Source organism: Xenopus laevis, chromosome 4L (genome assembly GCF_017654675.1).
Source record: "Xenopus laevis strain J_2021 chromosome 4L, Xenopus_laevis_v10.1, whole genome shotgun sequence".
Classification (NCBI taxonomy): domain Eukaryota; kingdom Metazoa; phylum Chordata; class Amphibia; order Anura; family Pipidae; genus Xenopus; species Xenopus laevis.
In genome coordinates, this window is record NC_054377.1 from 62,971,275 (window position 1) to 62,987,646 (window position 16,372).

The 16,372-nt window shown below is 39.2% G+C and overlaps 1 protein-coding gene across 1 annotated transcript in view; it reads right to left on the reverse strand.

Annotated features, from left to right (window-relative positions):
- Positions 1-16,372, reverse strand: part of gpatch1.L (G-patch domain containing 1 L homeolog) — a 30,775-nt gene that overhangs the window by 9,834 nt on the left and 4,569 nt on the right. Inside the window, exons 4-12 of the mRNA XM_018258025.2 lie at positions 14,969-15,129; positions 12,557-12,654; positions 8,658-8,716; positions 8,164-8,406; positions 7,254-7,401; positions 5,879-5,958; positions 4,563-4,776; positions 2,276-2,545; positions 1,800-1,978 (exon numbers count right to left, since the gene is read on the reverse strand). Of these exons, the coding sequence (XP_018113514.1) occupies positions 1,800-1,978; positions 2,276-2,545; positions 4,563-4,776; positions 5,879-5,958; positions 7,254-7,401; positions 8,164-8,406; positions 8,658-8,716; positions 12,557-12,654; positions 14,969-15,129 (1,452 nt within the window). The remainder of the gene's footprint in view (positions 1-1,799; positions 1,979-2,275; positions 2,546-4,562; positions 4,777-5,878; positions 5,959-7,253; positions 7,402-8,163; positions 8,407-8,657; positions 8,717-12,556; positions 12,655-14,968; positions 15,130-16,372) is intronic.

The window sequence follows — 16,372 nt, forward strand, 5'->3', positions numbered from 1 at the left end:
ATTGCAGGAAAAATTAATTACGTTTCTAATTTCATTATGTGCATTGCAGACGACAGAGCAGTAAATACAAAGGTTCCCCCACAGGAAACTTAATTTTACTATTTGTACCGGACACCAAAATTTGCTACCAACCACAGATCTCTTATGGAAAGTGCAAGGGGTTGAAATATTTTCAGAGTTGGGGATGGTGTCACTTCTGTCATTCAGATGCAGCGTTAAGCGTGTTATTTGGTTGACAGCTTTGGCTACTGACAAGAGCCGCTTGTGGAACCCTACAACTACTGCCACATCCAGGCTGGTGGTAATTCCACAGTTCCCAAGTATCAACGGTGGACAAATTGGGGCTCCCTGCAAGTACATAGATTGCGTATAGAAGCACTGCACTTGTGGGTGAATTTGTAAATTATACCAGAAAGAAATCTGACTGACCCTGTAAATGTAATCTTGGACAAACCCAAAAAACCATAGGGAGCAGTGCTCCCAGAAATGGGCCAAAGAGACTGGAGGTTCAAGTTTGTGTTTGCTGCTACTTTGTGTTAATAAAATTAATTTATATCATGAAATTATAACCATGCATCCAGCACGCTCTCTAGATGGTATTACTGATCTAAAGCATGTGGGAAATTCCAGAGACTGAAAAGAATACTCAACATCTGAGTACATTTCAATATTTAATGGCTTTCATTTTTCTGATTTCTGACATATTTAGCTGTTTATTCAGTAGCTCTCTGGTTTACAATATTAGCAAATTGGTTGCTAGGGCCCAAATTACCCTAGCAACCATGCATTGATTTGAATGAGAGACTGGAATATGAATAGGAGAGGCCTGATTAGAAAGACGAGTAATAAAAATTAGCATTAAAAAGGAGAAGGAAAGGCTAAAAATAAATAAAGCTCTAATCATTGGCCGTAAAATGTACATATACATACCATCAGTATTTTTTTCCTACAATTAGTCAGTTATTCTGAAGGTGGAATCAATTTTAAAAAAAGCTTTAAGCTGTTCTGCAAAGTATACCTCTGCTGCAGTCCAGAAATTCTTCTATTCAGGGCACACGCAGGCGCAGTTAGTTTCTGAGGTGCCCTGTACATGCGCACAACGTCGAAAGCTTTCCCCAGCATATAGACGTCACGTGACCTGAAAGGAATTGCTGACCTCGCTGCCCCTGCCTGTTCTAGCTCAAGCGCCAGTAGGATTACTGCTGTCCCGTTGCCATGGAGACGCCCCGAAGTTAAGATAAGTTTGGAAGCTACTGCGCTCCTCAGGAGCAGTACACAGAGATATCAGCTGCATTCAGGTCTGTCAGACAGTCGTCTGTACGAACACAGCATTCAATTTACAAACTGACGTAGTGGGATCAAATTCTGGCGAGAGCACAGTAGCATTAAAGTGGAGGAAGGGAAGTGACGTGCACAGAGGAATATGGCGGCGGCAAACTTTTAAATAGTGGGGATTTTTCAACTAATACTGTGTGAGAATGGTAAGGATTTGAAAGTTAATAAGGCAGCGTTTCAGGAGAAGGGGTTAAGATGAACATCTGAGAGGGGGTTTATTTTTAAGGCTTTCCTTCTCCTTTAACAGTAAATTTGTAGCCCTACACAGTGTTTTTAAATAAGGGTCAGTGACCCCCATTTGAAAGCTTAAAAAAGAGCCACAGAAACGGGCAAATTAACAAAAAAAAAACTATAAAAATCAATAATAAAATAAAAGAATTAGCCAGCCATTCTATAACATACTAAAAGTTAACTTAAAGGTGAACCACCCCTTTAACCAAAAAAGAGAATAAAATAAGCCATACCTCTTGATCTCTTGGAACTTCAACTTTATCAGTATTATCATCATATTTAGCCCTAGTGAATCGTGAAGACAGTGTTGAACTTGAAGGTTTGTAGAGCATCGCTGATCTCATAAACTCCTCCTGCTCCCTTTCACGTTCCCATTCTGTCATATTTTCATCCAGACAGTTTTCTAAAGCATCTGCTTATACAAAAAAACAGCTCCCAGTCAAAACAATTTTTGTCTCTCAAGGATCCTAGTAATCATTAAAACTGCAGTAGAATGCATGCCAACCAAATGTTGTATAAATGACAGCATAGTATTAACAGCTATCTTGGTATGTATGTCCTATCAGCAGATTGCACCTTAGCAGAATTCATGACTTCATTCTTATCAATCAAATATTTGGAAAGTATTATGGCTGCTTCCAACTGATACATTTTTTTGATGACAGAGTTACTAAACACTATCAAGGAATCAGAATGCTAAGCTTAGTACCTTTCTGGTCTTTATGAAGGTTTCTTACATATGTTTCATATCTCTTCTGTTTCTCTGGATTTTTTTCAAATGGTTGGAAGTCTCCAGAATGTGTTGGAACCAGCATTCTTGTTTGAAGACTCTCTTGGAGTTTTTCTTCTGCTGAACGTCTTTTTACGGCTTCGTCCGCCAGCTTCTGTGCTTTTACTCTCTGCTGTTCAACGGCATGTTTCATGTCTTGGATTCTCTCCCGATCTTTTTCAGAAAGCAACTCCAATACAGAGGCAGGACCTAACATGAAATTTACCAAAAATTAAAAGCATAATCAATACAGGGGTACGATCAGGAGTCCCGGTGTAGTCTGGGCCTGGTTGAAAGCAAAAATGTTATTGGCTGCCATGGATTAATACCAAGATGCAAATGGACCCGGTTATTAATAAAGTTGCAAATACAAAAAAGGGGTTTGTGGGCGCACTCTCTCTCTCTTTCTCTTAAAAGCCACAAAAGCAGGTGGCGGGGAGGATCTCGCCCACAGGTTGAAACCAAGGTTCAGGAGACATAGTAATGTTATTAAGCAGAGAAGTATAAGAGACCTTTTATTCTATGACCAGCGGTAAACAAGTTAGGGACCACCGTGTGGGGTTTACCATGACGTGGTATGGTGGCTTATCAATTTTATGATCATAAATTTGTAACAAAAATACCCTGTTTTTTAAAAAAAAAAAAAAAAAAAAAATACACGCAGCACTTGCATATTTATTGAATTACTTAGACAGGGGACCAGGGAATGTGCATTGATTAATTGGCCAGGTCAGTAGCACTTCCATTGTACTCAAAAATATTATAATTTAGCCTTAGGAGTGAAGGGTTAACATGCGCATGTTAACCCTTCAAGGAGTGCACCCACAACCCCCCTTTTTTGTATTAATAAAGTTGCCCCATAGTTTTCTTATGGTGTGATTTTCGTCTAAATATACTGTTTTAACAAAAACACCAAACCATATGATTATTTTCTTGCTTTGTTTCTTTTCATACAGTTGTTTCAGGCTTGCATAAGCCTCCAGTATTGCCAGGCAATGTGGCCATAATCATATATTGCCCTAGCCCTCCTCTGACTGCTTACAGGAAGTAAGTATGTGTGTTGTGGCCCTTTTTGACAAAAGACCTGGTATGATTTACTGGATGGAGGATAGCCATAAAATGATAGTAATGGCCCATGTTTCTGAAAATATGGCAGCCCTGGATAGACTGCAGATATGGAGGAACCCTCCCTCCTCATTTGCTGACACTCTGACCATCCAGATATAACGTACAATTGTTCTATTACAAAAACAATGGGAACGATATGATGACGTAGTAAACCACCTTCTTGCTTCAGTTATTTTTCTTTATAAATATTTTCCTTTTTCTTTCTTATTATTACTCAATATGTATAATTTTAGTTTGATATTTATGTTGAGCATACTGGTCAGTTGTTACATACAACATGTTTTAATATGATACAGGATTTGTTTATTATGTAATGCTATATGCTTTGAGATGTACATGACTAATGCATTACGATACTTTCTTGTCTGTAACAAACGACAACACTTTTTCTTTTGGAAAAATAATAAAAATTTATTGAAACGAAAATGATAGTAATTGGAAATCCCCAGGCATTAAACAGGAACAAGCCCCAAAAATGCATATTTGCTCTTTCAGAACTTACAAAAGAATGCTACCAGAGGCACTCCTATGTAATACTAAGTGCAATTCAGCAAGGGACTTTGAGTTTTTTGTCCCATTAGAAGAAGAAAACAAACAAACAGCTCTCATTGAAGCAATATGCAGTTACCTCCAGTGTATCCTGCCCAGTGAGAAGCATAAATAAAAGATTATAGGTACAAGATCCCAAGGAAAACTTAAAGCACACTCCATCCTGCTCTATCCCTGTAAAACATCTACATTCTTCAGAGCCCTGCCTATTAGGACAATGACAGAGGAAAAATTGTATTGCCAATGCTTAATGTCCTCCAGTGTGGGCAACAGAACATTCAAAGTTACATTCCAAACAGGATTAATAATAATGTAGGTGGTAAAAATATGCTTAGTTTAGTAGCCCACATATTTTATTCAAACAGCGATTTTTATTAATTCCGGTAGGAATGTAACTTTGGACATTTTGTTTAACAATATCTAAGTATATTTCTGTTGTGAACAAAACACAATATAAAGATATTACATATTAAATGACAGTTTGTGTGCAAAGTTACAGGTAGCCAGTAGCTGCAAGCATAGCAGAACAGTTAGCAGGCAGATTACCTACCCTGCAGAGGTGTTTCGCCCAGCATTTCTCTTCTCTGATCAGAATTAAGATGGTGCCTGCTTTGCTTGGCAGTTGCATCCGGGAGTAATGAAGGAGGTTTCTGAGAAGCATCAAGCAGTGCTTGGAGAGCTGGAGAGGTTTGATTGCTTGCAAGTACAGGCCTGAAATAGTGCACTGGTCGGTAATCTTTAGGGAGCTCTGGGGGTGCATATACCTACAGAATGGAAATTAAGTGCTATATTAAAATATGGCATAGCACACAACATTGAATTCCAACAAAAACAAGTTACTGATGTTGTAAAGGTACTAAAAAAAGGGGTAGTTTACATAAATAACAGTGCCTATGAACTGTCAACTATATCAGAATTTCAAAACAGTAAAGCTCCCCATAGACGCGACGATTCTTGCCGAACGACCGATTTTAGGGAAGTGCGACCGATCCTTCAAAATTATTGTGCAGTTAGTGGGATTCGAATGATCGTACATCTTACGATTTTTCGGCCGACATCTGTCAGATAGATGTCAGCTGGATTTTTGTGTAAAATTACATACTTTTTGTACTCTGACCGTCCCACTTCTCTGCACACTTTTAACGTTTGCATGTACGGTGGAAAAGAATTCATAGGAACATTACTTCTGAACATCCATTGAGGACATGGATAGAAGCGGATTAGGTTCAGACAGTGCTGAATATGTCTGAAAAATGGATTCATTTGAGAGAATTTTACAGCAAAGCACTCTGGGAGAAAAACCCACCATGAGTCTATGGAAGCTCAAAGCAAACTCACTGCAGCAAAAAGCTGCAAACTTATAATATTATTACTTGAATGTGGTTGGCAAGAGTTTCAGTATGAGTTGTTTGATTTGACTAAGAGGCACATTTTCCACTATTTTCAGTTATTTAACAGCAGGAGAAAAATTGTTGATGTGAGAATATCATGCAGTCTGCAGAAGCACAAAAATGACAAAACTGTGTGGTAATCGCTTCTTCCATAATTAGATACATTTTAGGATTATTCTGTTGCCAGAAAGTAACACATTTTAGATATAATTCCAGTCAATACATTTTAGTTAGATGCAAGATGCGATTTATAAATGACACTTGAGAACATGTGCAGTCGAAGCCACACGACAGTACGCTTTTAGGAGTGCTTGCATTCACGCTGGGCAAGGTGCGATCCTACTATAGACTGGAGAATTGTATATATTTAATAAGCAACACCCCAAATTTTCTCTTGGAATGATACAGTGACAAATCCTGTCATTGATAGAAATATGTCCATATCTCCAAATTAGAAGAATGATCGTTTCTCTACCTTCTTTGATGCAGTTGGCTTCATAGCTGCACAGTATCCATCCAATATTTTACCAACATACATAAGTTGCTTGTGAAGACCTTAAAAAGAAAAAGCTGCATTTTAGCATCATGGAGGCTACTGGAAATCTTTGCTGGAAGATTAAACACTTCTCTGCACACTGTTTTCAAAGGTGTGCACAAGAGATACCTTTTGCATGCACGGTTGAAAAAAAAGAAAATATATAAGAAGGAACATTGATTCTTGTTATCCACTGGAGGACATGGATAGCATCATGGAGGCTACTAGAAATCATTGCTGGAAGATTTAACACCTCCTCTACACAACTTTTACCCACACAGGTTCACACTCACTCAAACACTAACATGCTCATCCTCACATTCTCTCACGCTAAGGTTCATGCTCTCATAATCTGTAGTTTTGGAACCTTTTCCCCCCAAGACTTCACTGCCCTCTTGCACCAGAAAAGAGTTAATGTGATTCAAGCGGTTTATCTATAACATTGAAGAGGTATTATGACTTTGTAAACAAGAACACATTGCAGACATTCTCAACGACAATCCAGCTCTTTCCTGCCAATAACTCTGCAAATAATCTAAGAGGCACACCTCTGTTGACAGAACTACTTGTGCTGCAAAGGCCACCTCAGCACACTTAAGTTTCAAAGAGCAGAAAAATAAAGATATTATATTGAAACATTATCATTCACAAAAGCTATGAATAACCAATATATATACTGTGATAAATAGTGCCTAGCAGCTATACTATTTGATTGTAAGCAGGACCCACTGATCCTCATTTATTAAATTATTGTAAGACCCCTGTTTGTTATAAGTTAATGTATGGTGCTGTATAACTTGCTAAAGCTATATAAATAAATGATGATGATCTGTGCCATATGAATCACAAAAAAAGCTTGCCATTTTTAATTACACGGGTAGGGACCTGTTATCCAGCATACTTGGGATATGGAGTTTTCAAACCTATATGACCGTCATAAATTTAAAATGCCATTTTACACCCATTCCTGTTCTGCCAAAAATGATCACTGGGCCTCTCCAGTAGAATGGCCCCCTACAGTAATTTTTTTTTTTTTTTTAACTGCACCCGATGTTTCATCAAGCTGTGTGCTCGCACACACATTTTGAGGCCAGAGCACACAACATATTGTGTCTATAATTGCTGATTATTTTCATATAATGGTACAAAAAAATATATATTTATATGTGTATGTATATAAAAACTCTGTCAGTGTTTATAGGAACAGCTGTGCTGTTTTCAGGCTATAAAGAAAACTAGTGTTGGAACGGACAGTACAATTTAGGCAAGCACTGCTCTCAATGATATTAGCATGCAAATTGTATAAGTAATTCACCTTTACTGTTTCTGTACTCTTTTGGTGCTGTCCACCCAAAAAGCCCATCTCCACTTTCTTCCTCACGGAGTACAGTATCATACTTTGACAAAGACTCCCTACCATAGATGTCATCATCTTCTTCCTCCAAAACCCCAACGCCAAATGCCTAATTGAAGAGAAAAAAACAAATTCAGTGTTTTTATAGCAAGCGCTATATTGGAACTTTTTAAAGGTGGCCATACACGGGCCGATAAAAGCTGCCGACAGAGAGTGTCGGCAGCTTATTGGCCCGTGTATGGGGCCCCCCCGACGGCTTCACCGATCGAGATCTGGCCGAAAGTCGGCCAGATCTCGATCGGATGGCACGAAAAATCCCCGTTTCCCATGCGTTAGGATCTGATTGTTGGGCCCTAGGGCCCACGATCGGATCAGCCCGATATTGCCCACCTCAAGGCGACATCGTCAAACGAGCGGATCTCTCAGTGTATGGCCACCTTAAGTTGAGACCCTTTGGCCAGGGCCCATCTTAGCTCATGAAAAGAGTACAGATATTGGAAAATTTCGGTGTCAGGAGCTAGTCTTCCAAATTCTCGACCAAAACGGTCCTTCAGACAAACGGCCTGCAGTAATTCCCACTAGGAGGCCAGTCCCACAGTTTGGGAGCTTCTGTACTGTTCAATATATAGCTTTGTTTTACTGATTTAGCCTCTTAAGGTGGCCATACACGTAGAGATCAGCTCGTTTGTCGATGTGCTGGTGCTGTTGGAAGGGATTGCCTTTGAATGCAAATGTGAGCATTCCTAAATGATCCCTACCTAATACCGTTTGTCAAAAGCATCACACATCCCAGGCAGCAGTCTGGTTTTTACTTCAAAGAGTGAAAGTTTATTTAATTTTTATTTTGTACCTTAACAATTGCAAAGCTCACCTGTCCAGACATTCCAACCTTCCTCCCTCTGCTGTGTTTATAATCACCAAGCAGACTATTTGTCTCTTCATTGCCATCACCAAATAAATGAATATGTTTGTTCTGAGAACCAAACAAAGCTTGGCTCGGATCCAGGCCTCGATAGCCCAAGCCATGTACATTATCTTTTATTGTGAAATCTATTGGTATCACATCTTTGGGTGCAAAGGTTACATTTTCAGGCACATATTCATCTTCTTCATCCTGTAAAAAATGTATTTAAATTAAGCAATGTATTTGATTGAGGAAGCCAATTAAACATGGTAATGTAAAAACACTGGCAAAATTTGCTCTAGTTCATGAACCCAGAAAAAAAACCTGTCAAAATTATGTATTATTCTAACAGCACTAACACAATAAAAGCTAACTGTTAATTGGTTGATATGGATACGCTTTGCCCATGCTTCTGTGTATACCACAAATATCTTTAGATATTATTAAATATGTGAACTTACTTCTGATCCTTCAGAGCCCATTGGGGGTAATGCACAGGCATACATCCTAACACAGCTTTCTAGGAGGAAAATATACAAAAAAAAAAAAACTATAGTTCAATAAGACTGCAGAAGTTTCTGTAATTATATTGTGTCACGTACATACCCCAAGGATTATTCTTTAAGAATATACAATATCTCCTATTACTAGTTACACACAATATGGCCAAAAGTATCCAGAGATTAACTTTTTAAAATTCCATATCCTCAGATGGAACACTTGCTGCCAAGGTCCAAACTGTCTCTGGTCAGTATAATCAATATTTGTTAGGAGTGTGGGTTTTTAGTGGTCGATCAAAGGCAAGCAAACCTAACGTAACCATATGTACTTTTGAAATGGTGTAAAGGTCACTGCTTTTGGACTCTGGCGTGATAAATGGCATTTCACAAACTAGCAGTCTGACTGAAAAGTCTTTTTTGGAATATGTTATGCCTTATCCCAAACTGGTGAAATATTACTATCACCATAAATACAAAATAAATGAAATATACAAACATTACAAAAATATAATCATACAAATATGATCAACATTGAAATTCATGTAACAAATATTCAGAAATCAGGTACAAAATTCATCATACTGTTTATCAAATTTGATCTAAAAGTGAAGAAAATTTAAAAAGAAATTCATATTTGTCGACCAATTTGACAAGAATGCGGTGTCACAGCAAGGTTTCTACAGGGGTTTGTGGAAACCTGCAGAGAGCCCTGACCTCAACCCAACTGAATATCTATGAGATGCATTAGAATGCAGATTGTGAGCTAGACCTGATTACCTTCAGTGCCCAACCTCATTACATTATATAAAACATGCATTTTCATAAACAATATATACAATGGTAAAAATAGTTATTAATTGTTTGCTGCAGTGCACAGTGAGCTTACACACCTATTACCATAAACCCATAATGTGGGGGGGAATAAGGAGTGTATATTAAAACATAAATTGTATATGCATATATTAAATTGGGATTATAGCAACCAGGGGGGCGCAAGCTGACACAAAATGTGCAGAAAACGTCCCCAAAGAAAGCAGGGAGCAAGCAAGGTTTTAGTATGTTGCACAATAACATAGTTCCATGGCTCCACAGCTACAGTTAGGTCCAAAATATTTGGACAGAGACAACTTTTATCTAATTTTGGTTCTGTACATTACCACAATGAATTTTAAATGAAAGAACTCAGATGCAGTTGAACTGCAGACTTCCAGCTTTAATTCAGTAGGTTGAACAAAATAATTGCATAAAATATGTGAGGAACTAAAGCCTTTTTTTAAAACAATCACTTTATTTCAGGGGCTCAAAAGTAATTGGACACATTAAAAAATATTAATTTCAAATACTCTGTTGAAAACCCTTTGCTGGCAATGACAGCCTGAAGTCTTGAACTCATGGATATCACCAGATTCTAGGTTTCCTCCTTTTTAATACTCTGCCAGGCCTTTACTGCAGCAGCTTTCAGTTGCCACTTGTTTGTTGGCCTCTCTGTCTGAAGTTTTGTCTTCAACAAGGGAAATGCAGCTCAATTGGGTTCAGATCAGGTGACTGACTTGGCCATTCAAGAATATTCCACTTCTTTGCTTTAATAAACTCCTGGGTTGCTTTGGCTGAATGTTTTGGGTCATTGTCCATCTGTATTATGAAACGCCTCCCAATCAATTTGACTGCATTTACCTGGATTTGAGCAGACCGTGTCTCTGAACACCTCAGATTTCATTTGGGTGCGTCTGTCCTGTGTCACATCATGGATAAACACTAGTGTCCCAGTGCCACTGGCAGCCATGCACGCCCAAGCCATCACATTGCCTCCGCCATATTTTATAGATGATGTGGTATGCTTTGGATCTTGAGCTGTTCCACGCCTTCTCTGTACTTTTTTTTTGCTATCAATCTGGTAGAGTTTGAACTTGGTTTAATCTGTCCAAAGAATGTTTTTCCAGAACTGTGCTGGCTTTTTTAGATTTTTTTTTTTTTTTTTGCAAAATCCAATCTAGCCTTTCTATTCTTGATGCTTATGAGTGGCTTGCACCTTGCAGTGCACCGTCTGTATTTACTTTCACGCAGTCTTCTCTTTATGGTAGACTTGGATATCGATACACCTACCTCCTGGAGAGTGTTGTTCACTTGTTTGGCTGTTGTGAAGGGGTTTCTCTTCACCATAGAAATGATTCTGTGATCATCCACCACTGTTGTCTTCCGTGGATGTCCAGGTCTTTATGTGTTGCTGAGTTCACCAGTGCTTTCTTTCGCAGGATGTACCAAACTGAAGATTTTGCCACTCCTGATATTCATGGGCGTCCACAGAGGGGGGCAAGAGGGGGCAGTGCCCCCCCCTGGGACTGTCCACACAAATCTCTCTGCACGCTTAATTTTACCCACAGCCAGCGCTTCCCAACTGCCTCCCCCAGTCTCCGGGCTGACTCTGATTGACGTCACGGACGCCGACGCAACGTGACGTCGCCGACGCAATGTCGCCGACGCAATGCGACGTCACGACGCCACTCGCCAGGGTGTTTTGTGAGGACGAGTCGAATGCGCGGGAGCTGAGCGATGAAAAAGAAATAGGTGAGGACCTGCCCTTTTCTCTCCCCAACCTGATCTCAGCCTGCTCCTTCCTGATTCACGAGGTCCCCCATCCCTGGCCCCTTCATGTCAAGACCCTGCCTCACATTAGTAGTACACTCCATCTACTTCCAAATCTGCCAATAAACTATCCCAACCACTTCCACACTGGGGCACCTAAGCAATTACATTCCATAAATTCATTCCACCCTTTATTATATCCCTATATATATATATATATATATATATAGGGATATATATATATATATATATATATATGTCTGTTGGGGGATGCTACCCTAAACTAAATTACTTGCCCCCCCCTGGAAAATTTTCTGCGGACGCCCATGCTGATATTGTAGCTATTTCTCGGATGGGTTTTTTCTGTTTTGGCTTGTTTCACCTGCATGGAGAGCTCCATGACCGCATGTTGTCTGTTCACAACAAAAACTTCCACATACAAGCACCCCCCTCAAATCAAGTCCAGGGCTTTTTATCTGCTTCATTGATAATAACATATGAAGGAATTGCCCACACCTGGCCATGAAATAGCCTATGAGTCAATTGTCCAATTACTTGAGGCCCAGAAATTAAGTTATTAAGCAATCTTTTTGTTCAATCTCCCAAAAAACCCCTGTTTTGTAAACATGCACTTGCATTTATACTGAATTATTTATGAGACAGGGGCCCAGGGAAGTGCATTGTAAGTAGCACTTCCATTATATTTAAATATATTTTGGTTTAGCCTTGAGTGCTTCCACAATTTTCCCTCTAATATAGTATATTGGCCTGAAGCTGTGGCATAGCTTCATGTGGTTTTTCAATAGCACCCCATACCCACCCTTTAAAACTATTGGTGGTCCTACGCTTTTAAATGTGGGCGTTGGTTTGGGCAATCCCTCTCTCTTAAAAGCCTTTACTGGCGGGGGAGGATTCAGCCTTCAAATTGAAACCAATGCTCAACACACACTGAACACAGGTAATGCTATTATGCAGAGAAATTTTTCTTTTTAAAATAAGTTAGGGACCGCCATGTGGGGTTTACCTTGACGTGGTATGGTGGCTTTTCAATTTTATGATCATAACTTTGGTAACTAAAAAACCCCTGTTTTGTAAACATGCACTTGCATTTATACTGAATTATTTATGAGACAGGGGCCCAGGGAAGTGCATTGTAAGTAGCACTTCCATTATATTTAAATATATTTTGATTTAGCCTTGAGTGCTTCCACAATTTTCCCTCCAATCTCCCAATCCCACCCAATCAAATTGTGGTGTCAAATTCCATTTCCACATACCAGGCTTCTGCTTCTTTGCTCTCCTCTTTGTCCGAGGACCCACTCCTTGTCCTTCTTTCCAGCCCATCTGTCTCAGTAGCTGAATACCAATGGTTATTCTAATACAAATGAAATGCACAAAAGAGTAAAAAAAACAACAAAACATTTATGATAAATTAGTACTTCCTTGTGATTGTGGCACCCCCACATCAATCCGTTTAATGGTGGTCCCATGACTTTGTTTTTTTTCCCCTTTTATGAAAGCTGCAAGCCGGGGAGGATTACGTCTGTGAAACCAATACTTTTAGTCTTGGCAATCTTTCTCCTTATATAAGCTAATGGTGGGGGGGGGGAGGATCAAGCCTCTGACTAAAGGTGGCCATACACGGATAGATCCGCTCGTTTGGCGATGTCGCCAAACGAGCCGATCTCCCTCCGATATGCCCACCTTGAGGTGGGCAATATCGGGCTGATCCGATTGTGGGCCCTAGGGCCCAACGATCGGATCCTTCACGTTCGCAAACGGGCGGTCGGATCGCGGGACCGCATCAACGAACAGATGCGGCGGGATTTTTAACCCCATCCGATCGAGATCTGGCCGACTTTCGGCCAGATCTCGATCGGGGAAGCCCGTCGGGGGCCCCCATACACGGGCCAATAAGCTGCCGACTCGGTCTGTCGGCAGCTTTTATCGGCCCGTGTATGGCCACCTTTAGACTAATGCTCAGTTCAGGAGAACTATTACCATGCAGGGAGGTGTCAGTCTATGAAAAATATGAACAGAGTTCATTTTAAACTCACCATAGGGGGCTTTACCATGACGTGGTATGGTGGCTTATCAATTTTATGATCATCATTTTGTAATTAACAACCCTGTTTTAGAAAATATATGCACTTACACAGATACTAAATTACTAATGGAACAGAGGACTAGGAATTGTATATCGATCAATCCTTTTGTATGTTTGTAGCTAGTTGGATCAGATCAGTTGCACTTCCATTGTACAGGTTTGAGAAACGTTATCCGCAAACCCGTTATCCAGAAATCTCTAAATTATGGAAAGGCCGTCTCCAATTTATCTGGAGACTTCATTTTATTGGGATTCATAATAATAAGTACAGGCAAGCCAGTAGTCTGCTCATAGTAGACCTAATAATCTGTCAATAGCTGCGCAAACAAGGTATTAGCAAACAAGCTTTATGAATCTTTAAAAAGATACATGGGATGATGTCATTAGTCTACACTGTAACCCCAGCCAAATCTTGCACTCCATGGCAGTACTTGAAGGAAACCTTGAAAGGAGTGCTTTTTTAAAGGCGACCTGTCACCCCAAGACTGTGATCCCCAACCAGTGGCTTGTGAGCAACATGTTGCTCACCAATACTTTGGATATTGTTCCCAGTGGCCTCAATGCAGGAGCTCATTTTTACATTTCTAACTTGAAGGCAAGTTGTGGAGGCATAAAGACCATGTGGACTGCCAAAGAGAGCCTCCTGTAGGCTGTCAGTACACATAGTGGCTAGCAAACGGCCAACAACACTTATGATGCATCATCCAGTAACATTTATTATGCTTGTTTTTCTCCCCAACTCTTTTTACATCTAAATGTGGCTCACAAGTAAAAAAATGCTTGGGGTCCCCTAAAAAAATTCCAAATACTTTAATATTATGTTAATCAAAATAAACTTTTCCTACACTATATAAATTATTTAAACCTAGTTTCTTTCAGTCTCAGAATTCACAATCAAAGAAAAAGGCAGGCGCCATTTTATGGCCACTCCTATTAAGGTAAGTTTTGTATCACCCTAAAATTTCCAAAAAATTAGAGGGACCTTATGCCCATGCTAATCACAGGCTACATTATTATTATAGACAATCATGAAGGAGAAACAATGTGAGTTGGGCAGGAACATCTGAAGTGCTGGATGGAAAGTGAAAGTAATTGACTGCCCTTTCTCTATGCCTAAGGCCTAGATGCATAGCAGGCAATATATGATTGAGAGCTCCGATTTTGTAATAGCTTTATAACAGGGATTACCGTTTTAATAAAATAAAAATAATTTGGATTTCAGGTTTAATTTGCAAAGGACTTTTATTATAACATGTTTAATGTGTGGATGACAGGTCCCCTTTAACCGATTGGTATATTGTATATGTGCTATGCATACACAGTAGAGTACCCTTTTCTTTATTTAATGGAATGGATTTATGTTACAAAGTTTATGTAGTGTAAACAATAAAATTACAACAATAAGGGCACTGGGGAACTAAGCTGTTTTATTACCAACATTTTCTTCAGATGAAATAACAGGATAAGGCTAGCTATTTGTAGCAAAATGTGATTGCTGTGAATTTCCTGGGTGACAGTACAACCCCTAAACAAATAAAAATAAACTATTGCTTTCCATGCTGTTTTGAAGAAAATTACATACTTTGCTGGCGCAATTAAATCATCTAGTATAGTTGCTCCAGGAATTGGTGCGGAGACAGATGCAAGCTCCCTGGCCTTTTCCCTGATCCTGTCTTTGCTTTTGGATGCAAAGTCTTCAGTTGTCACAATTTGTTTTGGTGCTATTCCAAATTCGCCGAGATCCTGATGAAAATAACATTGAAAAGAATCAGGCATTTTTTCTTTTGTTTTATTTTTCATAGAAACTAACAAATGCAATACTGATGAGAATTCTTAAAAAAAAAGGCCACAGTTTGCAAAACAACCCAAACAAGGACATTCTGACACATGGCCACCTACGTCCTAAACCTCCCCCCCCAATCAGACAACTCAGAGTTGACACATATAAGCATACCACTTGGTACAGCCTATGATTAAGTGCCTACTTTGTGGCCTAAATAGTTCTCAGTTCTTTTACAAGCCTGTTTGTGGGATCTGTGAGTGTCTGCCGTTCTCTTTTGGATGGATACCTCCTCCTTGAGTTGTAGGTCTGGGACATGAGCACCCAGGCCCCACATATTACTGGTGAGATACCATTCTTTCTACATTGGGATCTTTTCTAGAAGTATACCACCTGGTATGACCTGGAAAGCTTACTGGGTACTAAACCCCTACTATTGAATAGGAAGACACTGCTGTGACTCTAACAGTAGCTGCCTCACAGGATCCACTAAACAGCTGATAGCAGACGCTATTCCAGAGAAAGATGTGAAGAAAAAATGAGCACAGGCAGTCTAAGTTGATTTAGTTCTAAGTTCTTGTCTTTTTTTTTTTTTCATGTTAATAAATTGTGATTTCCTTTACCATTTCCATGCAGCAGTATGGTATACCCCAATGTGTGTATGCCAGCTGCTCCACCTTTACTTTCTTTAAGAACTCTGAAACCTGCAACTATACTGTTGACTGCAAAATAGACTCTGTGGGTCAATTCTATCAAGGGTTGAAGTGAAATTTAAAATTTTCGAGTTTTGTTTATTGCCAAAATTGTAAAATTCGACTAGGGAATTGTTAAAATTCGATTTATTTTTTTAAAAATTCAAATTCGATTTTCGAGATTTAAAAAACTTACATGAACTCGAAATTCGACCTTTGATAAATGTGCCTCTAAGTCTTCATATGAACACCACTGAGGCTATGTTCACAATGTTTAAAGCTATAAAAATACATCTTAGAACGTGTGAAATCCTCTTGTTGTATTAAAAACACAGTAAAACAATTAAAAAAAACAAAAAAAACAATTGCTATACGCTATAAAATGTATACTGGTTTTGCTTTGAAAGGTTTTGAATTATTATAAATTATATTTTAACATTTAAATAGGATTTAACAATGTGGCTGACGAAATCCAGTGTATATTCTGCGCATACACCTTAAGATCCCTCATTTG